The 20,711-nt window shown below is 46.0% G+C and overlaps 1 protein-coding gene across 1 annotated transcript in view; it reads left to right on the top strand.

Moving 5' to 3' along the window:
• Positions 1–20,711, top strand: part of Dlgap2 (DLG associated protein 2) — a 663,305-nt gene that overhangs the window by 61,079 nt on the left and 581,515 nt on the right. Inside the window, exon 2 of the mRNA XM_031339174.1 lies at positions 13,478–13,532. Coding sequence (XP_031195034.1) covers positions 13,478–13,532 — 55 coding nt within the window. The remainder of the gene's footprint in view (positions 1–13,477; positions 13,533–20,711) is intronic.

Raw genomic sequence — 20,711 nt, forward strand, 5'->3', positions numbered from 1 at the left:
CCCATGGAGGCTCACTCAGGTGAGGGAGGAGTGGTAGGTGCTTATCTGGTTTCAAGGATTCGCTGCTGGATTCTGTGGGCTGAGGGCTGGCACAGAGAAGAGGCAAGCAGGCTCAAGGGACCTGATACAGAGGCTGGGATTTGGGAGTAGGTAATTTGATGATCAGTTACTTGTAACAGGTTCATTCAAAGCTGTCCAAGGAAATCTAAGTGCTGAAACAAGTGGGCAAGTGGACAGACACATGCTTCTGAAGTTAGGCGAGAGGAAATACCAAGGTTCCCACTTGGTGTGAAGCCGAGTGTCTTTGGTGGAAGGTTAACTGACCCAGATCCCCACTGCACTGCTTTAGAAATAGCTGTGGAGATAGGGGCGTCACAGTCACCCTGGGCACCCAAGACCTGGAGACTTGGAGGAAGGGATTAGAAAGACAGCAAGGGTGTTGTGCAGGGAGAGGGGAGGTGAGGCAGTGCATGAGGTCATGAGCAATGCTTGAGAACGTTGATTTAACCTCCGTTCCAGTTGAACTCACTGGCGATATGGCAGGGGTCCCTTGGGCTCTGGTGAGAAAATTGCTCAAGGAGTGTGAAAGGTGGTGGGGGACCAGACTATTCATTTTACAAGGTGAAGATTCAGCATCTTAAAACCTTCTGAGACTACTCACCATGGCTTTCACTAGAGTCAAGGGGTTTGTGAAGTCACATGGTATTTGCAGCTTGTGGTCTCCAGTCTTTAACTCATGGTCGAATGTGCTTCGGTAACTGGGGGAGGAAGGAGTGGGGCTGGCCAGGGGTGGTGAACTTTTGGTGGCCTTGACCTTTCTAGTGAACTGAATGAGGAATAGAAATTGGACTTCTCTCATGATCTGAATTATTACTTTACTTCTGTTTTTGGGAAGGCAGCCTCTTACTCGGTTCTTGACCTCATCTGCCCGTGGTTCCTGAAGTTCAAGCCTTATGTCGCTGCCATCTGGAATCATTACACGCTGAGTTCTGCTACTGTTAAGCTCAGAAAAAAAAATCTTCTGTAAAAATTCATTTAATGCTCTCTCATAAGAAGGGAGATGTCTATGGAGTTTTTGGTTCTTTTCCATCTGTAAAGGGGATAATGATGGCAGTAAGCAGGTTGATTTTGGAAGTTCTTGCTGTGTAGTGTCTGGCATAGGTGGAGGACAGGTTTACAAAGAGTGTCCCAGATCTAATTTTTGAAGACAGAATGACTTTTTCCATGGGACAGTGCTCTGGGCTTGAGGCTGCATGTGAGGCAAGATACTCTGTGCCTAAAGGATTTGGTTAGGACACAGGTGTGAGCCATGCTCAGTGGAGTATACTGCTAGTCCATCAGGGGACTGTAGTGTGACACCAATCAGAGATGACTCCTCCTGTCTCTCCTTGGGGGAGCCCTGGCTTTTTGACCTACGAGGACCCAGCTGAGTGTCTGATTTCTGTGCTGAGACCCAGATGGGCCTCTTCTGTGGATAAGGTCATTGGTTTCACTGACCCATTGGTGGATGATGAGAGTATTCTGACTGGCTGGAAGCTATTGATGCAGCAGGGTTGTGGGTGTATTGAAGGGTTGCTGGGAAAACCCACGGGATTGTATTTTCTAATTGCAGGGTGTGTGTAAGGCTTATGCCTCTGTGGATGGGAATATCCAGGGTTGAGTGGTGTCCTTGGAGTGACAGGCCCAGGGTTGAGAGTGGATTGATACGCTGGGGAACAGAAGGCATTTCTGACCAGAAAGTTAGCCTGAAGCCTTTCTTTGCTTGCATCTTCAAGCCCTCTGTGCATATGCTTTGCAGACAGCAAGTTCTTTATAGGACGTATGGGATGGTGGATCCCTGAATGCCTGCATCAAAGATTTGTGAGGCCAGTCCCTTACTATGTCATAGAGCACACGGTTATGATAGAAGGTGTCACTCCACTCCCAGGACACAGAGTTGCTTTGAAAATCACCTCATTTTCAGAGACAGAATTGAACATTCTGTCCTGGTGCCTTAGAGAAACCCATTGCCTTGGAGTCTGTGAATCCTGCTTCTCTGAAGATGCCCGTGTCACTTCGGCGACAGGAAAGAGGGTTCTATGAACTGAGAGTGTGGCAGAGGCTCTGTTGTGGCTGTTGTGAGTCATGGACACCTCAGTGTCCCTTTCCTGTAAAAGTGGACAGAGCCTGGTCTACCCTGCTGTGCTGACATTCTGTGATCATAGGCAGTGGTAGATGGAGGTGTGTCTCTATGCAAAACTGTTTTTACACTGATCAACCATTGTTTCTGTTGGCCTCTGTATTGGTCACTTTTCTAGCCACTGTTACCAAACACCTACCAAGAAATGTCTTGAAAGAGGAAGATTTATTTTTGCTGATAGTCTGAGGGTACAGCCCATTGTGACAGAGAAAGTATGAAGGTAGGAATGACTTGAGGCTGTGGAGGAAGGAGAGAGGAGTTGCTTGCTCATATCTGGGAAAAGTAATGAGAGTGGGGACAGGGTCAGGGTCAGGGTCAGTTTCAGGGTCAGGGTCAGGGGCAAGGATGAGCCAGGCACCGTTGGCTCCATTCCTCCAGCTAAGCTCCACCTCCAAAGGCTTCAGAATGTCCCCAAACAGCATCAGCAGGTAAGAACTGTGTTCAAACACAGGAGACCATGGGGGGAACAATTCATCTCCAAACCATAACACCTGTGATCTGTATGAATCTTCCACAAGGTCTGTCTGGGTACCAGACATCATAGAGTGGCAAGGTTGGATGCAGGTTGGGGAGCTCCCTGTCTTGCAGAGTGATGCCCACATGTGTTTCTAGATGCCCACGTCAACTTCTCTGGAATAGGAGAGTACCATGTTATTGTCTTTGCTAATATGCCCTGAGATGTGTGATGTATTGAGATGTATGGCTGAGATGTGTGTTCCATCGCAATGAAGGAAGTGTTTTGGAAGTTAAAAGGGGTCTTTTGAATGTCAGAGGAACTAGAACAGTTAACTCTGTCTAGTCAGTTGATGTTCAACTCTCTTCTTTATTGATTGCTGATATTTTATTGATTTTATATTTTTGAGTATTGATTGGTTGATCTGTCTTTTATTGTCCAACATGGTTTTAGATCTTTAAAATGTTTAACTATCACTATCAGCAAAAGTTTGTATCTCCCACCAAACTCTTGCTTTGAAGCCCTAACCACCAGTGTGTAGAGGGGGTGACTAGGGTTGGTGAGGCCACAAAACGGGGGCTCATTCTGTGGTCAGTGTCCTCATAAGAAAACAAAGAGATCAATAATCTCATTTCCTACCTGAGGGGAGCTTAGTGGAGACAGCTGTTAGTCTGATTTCCCACCTGAGGGGATAGCTGTGTGCATGTCACAAATAACCCATATTCCTCATCAGAATTGGATGGAGCTTGATCTTGGACTTGCAGCTTCTAGAGCTTCAAGATATTCTCACTAATGTTTAATCCACTAATGTTTAATCTTAAGCCTATTGTGTGTTGTTATAGCAGTTGGGGTTCAGCAGGGTGGTGTGTGTGTCTGTGTGTGTGTGTGTGTGTGTGAGAGAGAGAGAGAGAGAGAGAGAGACAGAGAGACAGAGAGACAGAGAGACAGAGACAGAGATAGAGACAGAGACAGAGACAGAGAGAGACAGAGAAAGAAATAGAGACAAAGACAGAAAAAAGACACATATGCAGAAAGATAGATGAATAGATGGATGGATGAATAGATAGATAATAGATAGATAGACAGATACATAGAAACAGACAGAGAGGGAGAGAGGGGAAAAGAGACAGAACATGTGCACACCACTCTGTTAGCTCAGCAGTGTTCATAGGAAGTGTTAGCCCAAGGAAATGTGAACTTTGTAAGGTGTTTGGACAGTGAGGTTGACCTTCAGATTTGGTAGCAAGCCAGGCAGTGATGATGCACACCTTTGATCCCAGTCTGAGGAGCCAGAGGCAGGCATATCTCTATGAGCTGGAGGCCAGCCTGATCTGTGGAGCAAGTTCCAGGACAGTCAGGGCCACACAGAGAAATCCTGTCTCAAAACCCAAACAACAAAGAACATAACAAAAAAGCAGGTCATATTTGGTAGCAGATTCTCAACCATGGTTGTCTCCTTTCATGCTGTCAGGACAGAACCCCTGCTATGTGTGGTGGGGTGAAAGATCCACCATAGTAATACTTGACTCTGTTGTAACCACTGAGAAGGGGTGAGCCAGGTGATATTTAAAGCATTTACCCAAGCTCTGTTACATTCATAACAGGAGTCCCTTGCTCAGCCCAGCATGCATACAGGAAATTCATGTGGAAGAAAGATGCATGGGGTGGGCCCTAGGCCCTGTCCTGACACCATAGCCAAACTGGAGGTTGTTAAACATGCTTCTGGCTCTGACCCAGGCTATGTCTCAGTGTCTTTCTGGATTTGCTGGCCATGTGTTTGGAACAGGAAGGCAAACACGCTGACTTCATGGTAGACTCTGGTTGCAGCAGGACCTTCTGAAAACACCCAAAGTCCTCTATTCTAAGGCGCAGTGTTTGCTTTTTCTGAAGGACATGTGGTTCTACATCTTCAGATCCGTAAGAGTCATTGTGGGTCGGACTTGCAGGCTTCATGTTTTAACTGTGTCTGATTCACACATATGCATGCTGTAAGCATCGGTTGTCCTAAGAGACTGGCAATCTGCTCTTACGCATGTCCCCCCAGGGCTGTCTGGGGGGTTTGCTTCCACTCCATAGCCAACCCAACTCTACCTTGTGTTTGGACAAGCCAGTGTTTAAAGGATTCCCATTCTCTGCCAGGCTGCCCTTGTTCTGTGTGACTTTTCCCATCACTCACCGCTGATAACGGCAGAGTCCTTTCGTCCCAAGCTTCCCTTTTTAATATTTTCCCTGTACAATGGTGCAAGGTGTTCTCCACCAGCCTTCGACAGCAGAGGCAGGGTCATTCTAGGGAGCCCTGGCTCTCACCTCATGCATCCAGTGCTATCTTCTTTCATCAGTAGCCTGGAAGGGAAGATTTCTCTTCTTACTTTCCAGAGCACCGCTCCTCTGTTCCTTTGCTCTTCACTGTCTATGTTCAATGCTGAGGGTGTTTGGAGATTCCCTCCTGGTCATTTCACTGTGAAGCACTGTGTTAGTCACTGAAATGTGGCTCGGTGTTCTGTGGGCTTCCAAGTCCTGATTCTCTTTCCTGTGTGTCTGTGGATTCAGGCTAGCTTGCTTGGCCCATCCACCATTGTGCTCATGGACGAGAATAGCTCTCCCACTGAGATAGAAAACCCCACAACTAAGTTTCTGTTTTTTTTTCCCTCTTGGTCAATCTTTAGTATATTTTTTTTCTCTACATCCCAAGATAATGTCTTGAATCTATTTTTTTGCTTTTTAGCATTTTATTTTCTTGAAAGATGGTTGACTCTGACTCCCAAAGGTGTGTTCTTGTTCTTTGGGTTTTGCTTCTGTGAGTGTAACATCCTACTCCTAGTCCAACACAAATATCTAGTGTTGCTAGGTAGTGAGCCTTGTTCCCATTCTAGCCCCTGCAGAATTTGAGGCAGGAGAATCATGAGTTCAAGGTCATTTGGGGCTACATAGTGAGGCCCTGTCTCAAAAGCAGCAACAAACAAACAAACTAACAAAACAATAAAAATATCATCTATACCGCGTTGATAGTAATTGTTTTTAAATGTCTTATTTCTTAGAGAAATTCTGTTCGGTCATTGTAGGTTTGGTATTTCTCACAGTGGAAGCTTTCTTGTGATCCTTGAATGCCCCTGTTAACTGTGAGGCCACCAAGGTCTCATTGGAATCCCTTGTTAGCAAGTGGGGCTTGCTGGCAGCAGAGTGGGAGTTTTAGCTGCGAAACTTGTGTTCTGCTTAAAATGATTATAGGGAACATTTCCAGCTGTGCTCATCCTGGGAGTGCTGGTGCTGGTGAAGGGTGGCCTTGCTGGGTGTGTAGCTGACGGTGTTCATGTGTGTTTGCATCACTGGGTTCTGTGCCCACACCTATATATATTGATTCCTCCTGCCAAGTTTCCTAGGCATTTTTAGGACTCTTCTTATTTATAGCATGCATGTGTACGAACCAGAGGTGATTAGAACCTGACAGGACCAAATCAGCATGACTTATTTGTCTAGGGTTGAGAAGGCAGCAGTAGATTGTCCATGCACAGAGAAGTTGGTACCCGTGCTGGTGAGGGACCTGATTGGTGCCATCGGCCTGGATGTAGATTTCCAGTTGTTCACATCACCCCTACCCTTTGGGATATCATGTACCCCTAAACCAAGGATTGTCACTGCAATCTGCTCTAGAAATACTGTTATTTCTAGCTTCTCTGAGTAGCCCTCCATTTTTCTTGTGTCACAGAAGCACATCAAGATTGCTTCCTTTGTGCACAGTCTTTCTACTGTCTGTCCTCTGTCAGCTTGTCATGGTGTTTCTATTGCACGAACTGTAATAGGACAACTGGTGCATGAGATGCTGATGGTCAGATGTTGCAGGCAGTGATACGTGGCTTCCACGGTTCTCAAACTGTTTCCTGGATTGTTGCTGCAACATCACCAGGGAACATGAAACTCAGCTCCTGGCCCCGGTGGGGACCAGGACACTGTCCCCATGATCTATGTATGTGTCCCCATGATCCATGTATATGTCCCCATGATCCATGTATGTGTAAGTGGGGACCAGGGCACTGTCCCCACGATCCATGTATGTGTAAGTGGGGACCAGGACACTGTCCCCACGATCCATGTATGTGTAAGTGGGGACCAGGACACTGTCCCCATGATCCATGTATGTGTAAGTGGGGACCAGGACACTGTCCCCACGATCCATGTATGTGTAAGCAGCCCTGGTACTGGCTGATGTATGAGTTCTTCATGCTAGATTGCCCTCACTACTGACTCAAGCTGATGAGTCCCTGAAGTGGTCCCGTTTTCACAGATGATACAGATGAGGATGCTGATGGCAGCTTGTCCATTATCAGGCTCTACCTGTGTTCTAGGCTGTGGTGCTTTGTTCCCCATGACCCCCTGCATGAGAACCATGAAATATAAGGCACAAAACCTATCGCTGAGACACGGCACCCCCAGCTGACAGACTTTGTTCCATCCTTCATATCCCTTAGTCTGCTTTGAAGGAGTCTTCTCACCCTGAGCTGGGCACTGAGGCAGAACCTCGAATCAGTTGGCATTCTTGTAAGTGAAGGAGTTGGATGTTACTCAGGCAGCCCGTCCTCAGTACCCACACCCAACTCAGAGGCTGAATTCTGTAAATGGTTCTGGTGCATATATAACTGCTTACAATGACAAAGGTAAGGATCTTTACCACCTGATGCTGAGCATGAGGAAGGTGTGTAGAGAGGCACAGGGACATCCTGAGGTGGGCATCTGACCTGTCCTGTTGATGGCTGGTCTATGGATGGTTTCCTACTCATCCATGTCAACACCACAAGAGGAAGGCAGGAGTAGAGGATGGCTCAGCACACATGGAGACCAGCATCTTCAGAGACTGTGGGAATCGAATGCTGCTGAGTCTTCTTTCATGAGAGACGTGGGGTGCCATGTTTTCTAGAAGAAACCCGAAGCTGTCTCTTCACAGCTCAGTTGGTTGGAAAAAGTTAACGGAATACTTATTAACGTTCTTGATGCTCTAAAACTGTGTCTTATCTCTGGAACCTATTCCTCTAAGAAGCATGCTAAACTGTGTAATGTCATTTCAAATTTTTAAATTCCACAGTGCTTATCTCTTGTACAAATTGCTAAAGCTTAGACTGGCAGAAACGCCCAGGTATAGGGTCCATTGGGCTCAGCATCCTGCTGCTCAGGAAGGACATCAAGTCTGAGAGAAGGTTGGGGATGACAAAGAACAATACTTCCTAAGAGTTCATGCTTGGAAATAATGTCTGTTGGTGTTTTAAGAGGTAAAAGAACAGGACAAAATACCATGTACACTGGACCTCCCAAAGGCTCCAAGGCCACCTTTCACCTTTCACCTTTCACCTTTGAGGCTCACTCTGTACCTCAGAGAGATAGTGGGCTTTGATGGCAGCTATTGTTCCCCCAAACCCCAGTGGGCCTAGCAGTCTTGAGAATATTCAGGTCACACAGGTGCCTGCCTCCCGGTCTCTCACTCATTCCAGATTGGGAATGTATGATGCTGGCTTGATCCCATATTAACACTGTTGGAGATCAGATGATAACACATAGGCCTTGATATTAAGCAAGGTAGATCACTATGGACCATCAGATTTTACAGCCGCAATGTCACCGAAGATAGAGACCATGCTAAACGTTGAGAAGCCACCTATATTTCTGTCCTCAGGGAGGGAAGAGCCTGTGCTGTGTCCAGAGCCAAGATGAATCTGATCAAAGTAACATGTACGGAAAGGAAAATCTCAGAGAAATAACAGGGGATGGCCAGACCGGAGGAGTGTGCGGGAGGGATGGAATACCAAGCAGAGAGAACATTATAAGAGTATAACATGAGAGCAGAGAGGCGGGCTGCGGATGGTGATTAGGCCCACTCATCCCTGCGCCCAACTAATGGAATTTCCAGGAAGAGAAACAGAAAAGAAATACTAGAGTTTCTAAGAATTAGAGGATGTGAGTCTCCATCACGGCTCAGGTAGATCCAGAGTGCGGGTGCATCTGGCCCACAGGCTTAAATTGCAGGGTGACAGTTGCTCACCTGGTCCACTCTAGCTGTACTTCAGGGTGAGCACATGGCTTCTTTTTGAATAGGAAGTGGCCTGTGTCTCTGCTGAGAAGCAGAGTAAGCTTGCAGGTGCTAATTTTTTTGAAAGAGAATAGACTCTTGTGTGTGTGTGGGGCAGGGAACAGCAGTCTCCAAGACGACTGAATATATTAGGTTATCTGTCATCAGGATGTGGATTCAGAAACTTAGTGAGGTACTCCAGGAGGCCTGGGGCAGAAAACACACAGACAGCACATCTTTAAGTCTTTGGAATGGGGTCTAACAGAGGATGCCAACTACTCCTGAAGCTGATCATCTTCACATGGTGACTTCTTTTAAAATGGGGACATCTAACTGGGGCCACACTCGTTTGAAGCATCACACATATACCATGCCCTTAATACCCCAGCACTGTGGTCCTAGTTTGCAAGGGAACAGATTCCTACTGGGTATTTTACTGAGTCCCTTGGCTTAGTTTGGAGCTAGGCTACCAGAATTCCTGAGGATCTCCAGGGATATTGAGAGCTTGACAGAAGGAAGCTGGCCAGAGGAGTGGAGGACAGATGGAGGTAGGGAGCCCCTCATCACCATTGCAGATGCTCTTGTGATAGTCAGCCAGGGGACACATACCCTGCAGTTATTTGGATAAGGAGTGGAAGGTTCAAGGGCAAGTAGACTGTCTGAAATGTCCTGGTTCCAGCATGCAGACCAAGATCTGACACCTGGCCATAAGACCTTGTAGTGGCCTACAAAGGATCATGTCTCATCCTCTGACCACCATTCTCTCTCAGGCTCTACTCAGAACCCACCCAACACAATTGACCGCTGAGTCCCCAAACAACCAGATGCACACTCGTGGGGTTTCTGTTCAGTGTGAGGGCTCAGCTTGGGTGGGGCAGCTTGATGCTAAATAGTAACTCAAACCAGCAATTGCAGGGTGGAATGGCTCAGAAGCAGGAGGGAAAAGGGCAGACCTAAGAACACAAGAGTTTGCCGCAGGCGGACAGAAGAGAAGGGTGTAATGTGGTCCCTTTCAGGTTCTCAGTGGTGTGTCTGTGAGAAGGAGTAAGTTGCCATCCCAAAGGTACTATGGAGGGATAGCATCAGGAAACTAGGAGGTTGGGTTGAGAGGTCAAGGGGGTTGTGTTGATAATGCTGTTATAGTGAGAAAGCAGACTCTCGGTAGCCAGGGGAGTCCAGGCCACATTTTGAAGAAGTCCTGGGTTTATTAACTTGCAGCAAATAAATGATATTGATGACACCAGGATTCCTCACTGGAATTCCCCAATTGCTGTGTTTTACCATATTATGGGAAGCTCCCTAAGTGCTGCATTTTACCGCATTATGGGTTGAATTCTCTTCCCCCAAAGCACCTCACAATATGCCTCAATTCAGATACAGGGTCCTAGAAGACTTAACAGAGGTAGACAAAGCCATAAGGTAGGCTCTAATTGAATTGGACTATCTGTAGAAAGGACATGCAGGCACATATGGGAGAAGATGGTTTGGTTGACATGCATGTGAAGGCAAGGCCATGAGGGTGTGGACACACATGGATGGAAGGAAGGCTGTGTGAGTTGTGTATGTATGGAGGGAACACCATGAGCAACTGTGCATAGGAAAACATATTAATGCACACACGAGGAGGGGACTTTGCTGACACATGTCACGTAGATACAGTGGAGGTTGGAGGGATATGAGTCCAGTGTGCCAGGAGCCATAGGACTCGAGAGGCATAAATAGGCATTCTTGGAGCCTTTAAGTGATGCATAACTCTATACCTTGGTTTTAGATTTCAGGCCTACAGACCATGTGGCAGGATATTTAGATGTTCTAAGCCACTCCCCCCTCCCATACGTGGTACCTATCACATCTGCTTTGAAAGACTGATATTCTATACAGCGGGAGTTTGCTGGATCGAATGGACTTCAGACAGTTGAACTGCTGTGCTCCCTGTTCTGGAGGCCCTTCAAGCTCAGAAACGATGGGAGGGTCAGAGGTCAGAGGACCACTGACCTCTAACCTTCTAGGGACTACTGTCCCTAAAGATGTCAGTGGGAGGACAGAGGAAAGCCAGGTGTTCTGGTGTCCAGGGACAGGCAGAGGTTATAGTCGCCTGGGACCCATGTGAGGAGGAATAGAGAAAAACTGCCCAGAGGTACCGCCTGGGTGATCAGAGGTCTGAGTCCTCCCTGAGCCTTGGCATCACCACCCAGATGTAAAGATGTATTCAGGTCTATACTATGAAACACCAGTCCATGCCAGTGTGGCCTAGAGTATGTGAGATGCAGCCAGAGTCTCCAGACACATGCAGTCTAAATCCTCTTCAGATAATATTGCAGAAGTGTCAGTCTCCCTGTGGGGTTATGTTTCCGTCTTTGATCTAAGAAGGTAGTACCTAGAGAGAAAGTAGAGTTCAGATAGTTGAGACGGTTGGAGTTCTTATATAGGAACTGATCTCTAGTTGGAAGAATCTGAATGTACACTGCATGGATATCAACAGGGGCCTCCTCAGAATGTGGAATGATGGACACTCTGAGACCTTGGGTAGTGCTGATGGGGATTCTGGGGGGTCTTTGAATTTGTTGTTCCTCTCTCCTGACTCTGGACAGCAGAGCATAATGTCTCCAATTATCTTCAACAGTTAAATGCTCTCAAAGAATAGACAGGTTGAGCAGGATTGAACTTTTAAAGTGCCTTCGGGCAGGCAAGATAATTTCATTCTCCTTTGCTGCCTTCTGTAAATCCTTCAGAGAGAAGGAAATAAACCCATTACAGGCTTGCCTGGATGTTCCCTTAAGCTGGCTGCAAGGAAGTGATGTGTGCCTGGCATTTGGGAGTCTGCGGCTGTATCCAAGATTTAGTGCAGGTGTCTTACCCAGGATGGAGGCTGGGAGGAGACTGTCAAGATTAGATATAGGCGCCATTTTTGAACACAAATTGTCTGCCTTTGGGAAAGTCAAGGTGAATTCTACCATGGACTGTTTATGACTTCTCCAGGCTCCTTATATTTTCCTGTTTGCAGTCAAATGAAAGCTACTTGGCATGTTAAAAAAAAAATTGAGGCTGTGTCAGGGAGGAAATATTGCTTCAAAGGCATCAAAAGTGAGATCCCTGGATTATGCTGGCAGCTTTTTGCGGGTAGCGGCAGCTTGGGAAAGCTCTGAGGGGAAGCAGGAAGCTTGAGTACTCCAGAGCCAGGTGTCCACATAGCTTGACCCAGAGACCTTGATCAGAGTGGCTGCCCTTGGGAATCATTGATCAGTCTCTAAGGTCACATGTCAATAAACTGACATGACTATTCCTTAACTTGGTGGTCCTCAGGTTAGACATTTCTATATACACTATGGCCTTTAGGACCTGGCTTAAGAATAGCTCTCTCAGTTCAAGACCCAGGGGAAAGGTGACATTGTGATCATCTGATAATACCGACTCAGAGTGACAGAGCCAACTATGGAGAGACCTCACCAGTGTAACTACTGGGTTTATAGTTAGTTTCCATACTCAACAGAAGGATTACCCATTGAAACTCGGTGTTCCTGCATTCTAAGCCTTGAAGGCTTAGGGCTGCTCTCTAGGAGGAGTCAGACATAAACCCAGGGTCAGTCCTGCTTGATGGAGACCATCAGCACCTTAGACTCTGGCTCATGGGCTAGCATTGACACTGTGCTTCTTGCCATACGCTTGAAGATTAACCGAATGAGGTTTTCATAAGCTATGGTTTGTGTCCCCGTGCAGCAGTTACCTGGGCAAAAATCAGATATGTTTTTGAACTCTAATCCCACATTTTCCACAACATTTTCTAGATACAGATTTGTTTATTGCTTTATTTTATTTGATTTTTTTTTGTGTGCATGTAAGTAGATTTTTATCCAGAGTCAGAAATTATCTATGCTGTTCTGTACAGTTGATTATATTTAGGATAAGAAGCATTCTTTACTGCACACAGGTATTCTGAGGGAGTGGAGGAAGTAACATTCCTGGTGTTTCCCTGGGACACGGCTGTCAGTTATATGGAATCCATTACTCTAATGTCACACTACTGTCCTGGCTGAAATCTCTGGACAGCTGCCACTGCTGGCCGGGGGCCATCATCCCTGATCTTGCTGAGCATGTGAGTGAGAGTTCAGCATTTCCCTGAGCGGCTTAGGAAGCACGGTCATAAATTTTCTCCTGAGAATCTCCTGTTGCAGACCTGTTCCAGCCCGCGCTTTGTGGAAGCTTTGCATTGTAGGATTTTCTTGACAAACCCAATTTCTATTGTTTTCTCCCTCAAATCAAATGAGACACTTCCTTCACCTTTTGTCACCCAGCTTAGACTCTAGACAGAACTCTTTGTTTTACATTTCTCCACAGATCTTCTGGATGAAGGGTGACAGCTGCTGAGGTTAGGTCCTCTGTGGAGACCCAGCAGAGTGTCCCAGCAAGGCTCCAGTGTCAGGCTCTAATTACACCTAATATTTTAAAAGCCACCAGGAAAATTGGTGTGCCCATTTCCCTGCACACAGCTGGCCCTCCAGAGCCATGTTCCAGATCTCTTAGGGCCCATTAGGGAGTGCATTACTCAGTGGCAGCCTCGTCTCAGGAGAACCATATGCAATCAGCACACTTACCTGATTAACCTTTTTGATGAAAGACGCACGTTATCAGCTTTTTCCACACAGGTTGAGCATTGAGTCCGTCTTGGGTGCGGCGACTTTGGAGCCATACTGAATGATCTTGTTAGAAAATGCCTCACAGCAGCTAATGAAGTGCTTTACCTCTGCCTGAGTAATAACCAAGCACCTTTTATTTATGTGTTTTGGAACAGGTTCTGCCCGGCATTCTGCAGAAGCATTGCTGCATCTTACCAGACAGGAACACAGGTAGGAACAGTCTTCCTGATCTCAGACCATGGGTTGTATGTCAGTGGCCAAACACGATGCTGGCGTTAGATGTCAGTGGCCAAACGTGATGCTGGCGTTAGATGTCAGTGGCCAAACACGATGCTGGCGTTAGATGTCAGTGGCCAAACGCGATGCTGGCGTTAGATGTCAGTGGCCAAACGCGATGCTGGCGTTAGATGTCAGTGGCCAAACACGATGCTGGTGTTAGATGTCAGTGGCCAAACGCGATGCTGGCGTTAGATGTCAGTGGCCAAACATGATGCTGGCGTTAGATGTCAGTGGCCAAACACGATGCTGGTGTTAGATGTCAGGGGTCAAACGCGATGCTGGCGTTAGATGCTTTGCAGGCTATTTGCTCTTCTCTTCTCTTCTCTTCTCTTCTCTTCTCTTCTCTTCTCTTCTCTTCTCTTCTCTTCTCTTCTCTTCTCTTCTCTTCTCTTCTCCTCTCCTCTCCTCTCCTCTCCTCTCCTCTCCTCTCCTCTCCTTTCCTCTCTTCTCCTCTCCTCTCCTCTCTCTTTCTCTCTCTCTGATTTTTTTTTGATAACAACAAAAGAAATGGGAAACTCAGTTGTCTGTTGAGTTACAAGCTAAGTCCATGTTTCTGTTTTCACTGATCAAAGAAATGAATTCACATGATTATAGTCTTGGATTTTTAAGGGAAATTGACTTTTTTTTAAATCAAATTGAATAATCACCTCCAGAGCTTTTTTGTTTGCTTCTTATACATATTTACTAAAACCAGCTGTTTGTTTTGGTGGTCTGGGGTGTTTGTTGTCCGTTTGGCCATCAGGGTGGGAGTGGCCATGAGCATGGTCTTCAGGATTCGGGTGAGTCAGATGGTATAGGGATGCTGCGGTGCGTGAGTCAGATGGTATAGCGATGCTGCGGTACATTCTTGTGCTGTCCTGAAGCTTTGCATCATGAATGGATGGAGTGAGCAGAGCATAAGTGCTCTGCAATGTTTCTAAGGAAATGTGGTGGAGAGAAAGAAGGTCTAAAAGCTATTTTGGAACTTGGTGGTTTAACATTAAAGAGGAGAATGTGAGGTGTGTTTTCTGTAGCTCTGTAGATCTTGGTTTTTTCGATGCAGACAACCTCTCATTGAAGTTATTTTCATCAAAATGAAAGTCTGAGAATCCGTGGCGCGGATAGTGGATGCAGCTGCTTTTTGCTAAGGGTTTTGCAGAGCTTACAGATTCCTGAAATCAGCTGTCTCCTCAAACACAGGTTCATGTGCCAGGATATTTTTGTTGGGTATGAAACAGAGGTTTTCAGATCATTTGACTTCTGGGATGACATGCAGGGCTTAGCTCTGGTGACATTTCCACTGTCACATTATGTATATAAACAGGCATGGCCACCGAAGGGCTTATGTTGCATATTCCGAGGTAAACACCACAGTTTGGGGGAAAAATTTTACATATTTTAAAGTAAGAATTGTGGATATATTGTTACTGATGTCATCCTTTCCAGAGTTTGTTTCTTTTTATTGAAGCATATTTGTATCTTGTTTACTGTATTTATAGAGAAACACGCATGTTTCCACAGTTGCATATTGTTTGAGCCTGTGTTTTCTGACAGTCTTGTTTAGAAGTAAAGATGCTGGACATGTACTGTGAAGTGATGCATCAAGAGGGCAGGGGTCAAGCTGCTTGGGCCATTTCACATACGCCATCAAGGCAATGGAAACAAGCTAAGCTCGGGGGAATGGAGTTACCAGTGCGGTGGGCTTCCAGGATAAGATGAATTTTGGATATTTTGAGACACTTTGCTCTATGCAAAGCTTCAAGTGAGTTTGGGAGATGTTGCCCTCTCAAGGTCATTTGTTTTCATTTCCTAAGGGTGCTGCTTGTTGGCTCCCAGACCCAGGAAGGCTGCCTTCACTGAGCTCAGTCTTTCTGAGTTAAACATGGCTGGTTTTGAAATAAGATATATAATTGTTTTGCCTTAATTTAATTGCATTCGATAATTTTGGTGAATGGGCTAAAAAGGTGGATTAATTAATTAACTCCGTTTCTCTATACTACCTTGTTTTGGAATTTGTTCATAAAGGAACGAAGGCACACATTGAGCATGAGTTTTTGCCCTTGTTGTTTTGTGAAGGAAAACCATGGACAGAGAGGCTTTTTGAAGCAAAAGGGGAATACAGCATATCTTTGTCCGAACACACTGTAACTGAGGGGTGTGACTTGGTGGGAGAGTTCCAGGATGTTCCTGGTTCTGGGTTGAATACAGTTTTTACTCAGACACTTTCCTTTTCCATTGTTGGTGACTTTTAACAGTGTGACCCATTTTTAGCCTTTAGGTTGTGTACCTTATTAACTCAGCCAACGGCTGTGTGCACTGGACCCTCGCAACCGGCTCAGGTGGTCAGGGGCGTCCCTGCTGATACCTAGAATCCCAGGTGCTGTCTGCGGCTTGAGTCCTGCCACCTTTTGTCAGATTTTTCTGCCAAAACAGTACAGTTGGCTCTCTCCTACCCCGAAACATGCTTTGGCAAAGAAGTCACTAGCAGGAGGTGTCGTTGGCTTCAGCTTTTGGGATATTACTCTTATCACATACCCATGTCTCAGGGTTGGTTCCTGTGTGCCTCTATTCAAAATGGGTGACAGATGGCTGAAGGGCCACAGGGTGTGCCGAGTCCCGGGTGAATTTGGAAACTTTTTCGAACAGCTACTTCCTCACCTACATCCTTTGTTATAGCTGGTGATTTCCAAGATAAAAGCTAACCTGTCTTTACAGGGTTATAGGCAGCGCGGGCTTACTACACGAAGACATGCTTTCCTCTTGTATTGCTTGAACACTTGATGCTCTTATCTTCTGGGGTGTGGGAACTTTGGTTTCTATATAAAATGCAGCACACAGTATAAACTATTGAGTTTTTTTCCTGTTCTTCCTGCTTTGTAAGATTTGTGTGTGGGTTCCATATGGAGAAGATTAGAGAGGGTATTAGTAGCAACTGAGTGTATGCATTTCCCTTCTAGTGAGACAAACCGTGCAACTGTTGGCAGCTATTTGGTTCTTACACCTGGGTTCTGATCTTGTTTGTCAGCAGTTTGTTTCAGTGTGGCCACGAAGGTTGTGGGATAGTGGAGTATGGGGCTCTCCCTTGCCTCTGGGATTGGCTGCCTCAGGGTGTTTGTCTGTGTCCTTCAGGAGACAGCCTGTTCTGCCACCAAGAATGAAGACATTTTGGGAACAAATTCATCTCACAGAATGGCAAAAACATTCATTCCCCCACAGGCCTTGATAACAACAAAGGGACAGGCTGTACGCAGACTAAGCATGCTGGGAGACGTGACTTTGGGCTATCTTTCATTCCAAAGTCACAGAAAGGTGATGGTGAAACACGTTCTTCATGGAAGTCCAATAGAAAGAGCTTAGCCATCTTCATGTGTGCGGCTGTGATTCTCGCTTCTTTGCCAGCTCATGATGGTATTCCTGAAACACCTGAGCATCCCTGTCTCCAAGGTTACCTGATTGCCAGTGAGGGCTGCACTCAAACAGCTTTCCTCGGCAGGGTGACGCTGGGGAGGCGGAACCAGAGGCCCTAGTGTTTGCCAGTTTCCATGTTGCAAATTCTCCCACCATGGCCAGTTCCCAGCCCTGCTGTAAAGGTCCCTGGAAGAGAATTGGAGGGTCCCTTACTCTGATCAGTCCTTTGGACAGGTAGAGACTTTTGACCATCTTCCCCGAAGCCTTCCCAGGGTACTGACTGTGGTTAAGCATGTTCTTCAGGTGGTGCAAATTTCTTAGTGTATTTGGGCTGAATAGAATCTTGGATTAAAACCTAGTGTTTGAAACAGGATCCCTAATTTTACAATGTCCATATATGTTGAACAGATCTGTTTTTTACATGCAGATAGTGTGTGTATATGTATATGTGTATGTATATATGTGTAGATATAACATATATGCATATGTATATAAACATACGCACACATACATACACATACACATAGATATGCATATGTGTGTATTCAGCATTGCCTAAGACTTTAGTGGCTTACAGGGCAGTCAACTTAAATTATACATCATCAACCATCCAAGGAGCAGGAGGGTTGTTGAAACTAGACTGACTGCTGGCCAGCTTAGTTCAGAAAACAGAGGGGACAGACATCTCTGTTGAAATGGTAAGAAAGGGTGGTAATTTTACATCTACCAGATTTCTCATGAGTCAAAGGTTTTCAACAGCTTGTAATTTCAGAGTGAAGGCATAAGGGGAAACCAAGGAGTCAGTTTGTTCTTTTTCTACAGCTCGTCTGCAGGGGGATAACTCAAAGTGGCTGGTGCCAGAGATGGGGCACTTGGTTCGTACACATACGGTGGGAATGCTGTTTCCTGGTGTGGCAGAGAATAGCTTGAATGGTGGCCCTGCAGTACCTTTGGTTTAGAGCTTTTATGTTAGCTTTGGCTGTTGCCCGTGAAGGAAGGACACTGCCCTCTTCAGATGATAAGGACACAGACCCAATTCCTGGCTTTCTCCTATGCGTAGCTGTGGAGCATCGTGCTGTCCCTCTGCCTCTCACACTGTGTTGGTCTGCGATGCTACAGTAACCTCAGGAAAGCCTTCCTGTCTATGTGTGACTGTCTGATCAAGTGCAGGACAGAATGATGTGGATGAGGGATGGTGATGCTGGTGTGGGGGAAGAGGGTGGATGTGGAGCTCCTGGGGGGGGACTACAGTAAGTACCGTGCATGGAAGGGTCCTGGATGGATGCATCATGTACAGAGTGCACATGCAGGGACACAGAGTGCCAAGTGATGCCATTTTAATATTATGGGTTGATGGTTTAGTCTTTGGGAGGCCAAATGCTTCAAGTGAGCTCTTTTACCCAGTTACTGCAATTATTTATACTACCTTTTTTCCTTTCAAAAATGAATTGAGGTTGTGCAAATGGAATGCCATATGATATGATTCATAAACCAAGAATAACGGGCCCTGAGCTAAATGGAGAAAGTAAATGCTGGGAGCCGTGCAGATTTGCTCGCTCTGTCTCTTAACGCTCCGTGCCATCGTTGAGTGAGCAGAATGCTTGTTTCCCTGTGCCCTCTCCCCCGGCCCACCATCCAAAGACAGAAGAAAGGCCTCTCATACCTCAAAGGGCTTAATTTCATAAACTGAAAAAGGTTTTATTACAAAATTGGTAGTGTTTCAAAACTACTGCCAGAATGTAAGTTTGTAGATCAATGGTTTTAGGACCAAAATAGCTTTATTCAGTGTTGGTTTTCTTCACCTATAGAGTCTTGTGGTATCTTAGATGGCAGTTTTTTTTTTTTTAGTAGAAAACTGTGCACCCCAGTAGAAATACAGCCCAGAATGAACTGTGTTTATTCCCATCCTTGTAGCATGCTTGTGTATGGAGAGTTGTTGATTCCCACAGACCTGGCCACTCTTCCCTTAGGTTTCTCTCTGATGATAATGGTGTAAAGCCAAGAGGCTATGAGGTCTGTTTTAGTTAGGGTTTTACTGATGTGAACAGACACCATGACCAAGGCAACTCTTATAAGGACAGCATTTAATTGGGGCTGGCTTACAGGTTCAGAGGTTCAGTCCATTATCATCAAGGTAGGAACATGGCAGCGTCCAGGCAGGCATGGTGCAGGAGGACCTGAGAGTTCTACAGTTTCATCTGAAGGTAGCTAGTAGAATACTTCCAGGCAGCAAGGATGATGGTTTTAAGTCCCACACCCACAGTGACACAGCTACTCCAACAGGGCCACACCTTCTAATAGTGGCACTCCTTGGACTGAGCATATACAAACCATCACAAGGCGCAAGGGCAACTGCTCTTGATTCTTCTCCTCTGAGAGGTTTCAGACTCACTCTGTAGTTTGAAACAATGTTCCTTAATATCCCACAAATTCACCAGACCACCCTGTAGAGGCCATCACAGTTCTCTGCAACTGGGAGGAGCCAAATTAACTTTTCGGTGACTGCAGTTTCCTGTTTGGGGACGTGAGGGAAGCTTCTTATCCTGTGTCATTGTCCTTTGCAAGCCTGAGCAGCTGCATGCTAACCTTAGCACTGTGTGTTTACCTAACATCTCAGAATGTGCTACAGATAATTAAGAGAAGTAACCACCCAGTTCACAGCCCTCTAGAATTTTTTATTTTATAAGCTCTTTAGGGTGGAAAAAAAGTATACAGGCAAGAGGTTTGTTAGGGGTAATCCTGTAGGTGGATTATCCTGGCCTGTGGGGTTATTTGGAGGGTCAAGAGGGACCATGCCTGCAAAAGTAAAATGGGAGAGAGAGAGGAGGAGATCCTGCAAAGGTTTGTCAAGGTCTACTTTACTTAGAGCAACTGCTCAATATATACTTTACAAAAAAAAAAAAAAAACAGAAAAGGGGAGGGGCAGGGAACAATGGATTCACTCCAGGGTTGTCCATCTGATGGATGTTGGCAGGGGGTCCAGGTAGTTCTTTTAGGAAGGTCCTGGTAAACAGGCACAGGATATTTTTAGCCAAGGTGAATGTCAGGCAGTTCTCAGGCTAGTTGAGGGGCAGGGAGCCGGGTGGCCATGCCTTGGCTCCCAACAGTGGATGCTCTGAAATCTGTTCTATGGCGGAACACTGTGGGAAGGACAGGATTCCTTCAGAAGTCTTTCCCCTGTTTCCATGCATGCTGCTTTAGGACTTCTATCAGCCGTGTTACCTTAGGGGTATCATAGGAAGCTCCCTGCTCCAGCGAGAAGGCTACAGAGGATCTCAGGACAGCATTGCATCTGATGCCTTGTGGCTGATGCACAACTCATTTCAAGATAAGCAGTAAACACACCCTACACACCCTTCCATAGTGTGTTTCTGTCCACCTTGCTCTACATCACCCAGTGCTCTCTACCTCTGTCTTGGTATGTTATCCATGGCTTTGCCTCACTGAACACTCCCTATTCCTTTCTCCTAACTGTGCCATTCTTTTCATACCCATTCATTTATAAGTTCCCTTAAATTTGTGTTGGCATTAAGTCAAGATCATGTACGCTCACATGTACATAAAACTTAGGGCAAAAATGAAGGTTGATACCAGTGTGTTGACAGATCAGCAAGCATGGTCTAAGGTCTAAGTTACCAAAGGTGAGGGAATGGCCTTAGGATACCTCCTCCTATTATTACAAAACAAATGCTGGTCTCCGGAGGAGTGGAGATAAACTGGAAA

This window comes from Mastomys coucha, unplaced genomic scaffold (assembly GCF_008632895.1).
Source record: "Mastomys coucha isolate ucsf_1 unplaced genomic scaffold, UCSF_Mcou_1 pScaffold22, whole genome shotgun sequence".
NCBI lineage: Eukaryota > Metazoa > Chordata > Mammalia > Rodentia > Muridae > Mastomys > Mastomys coucha.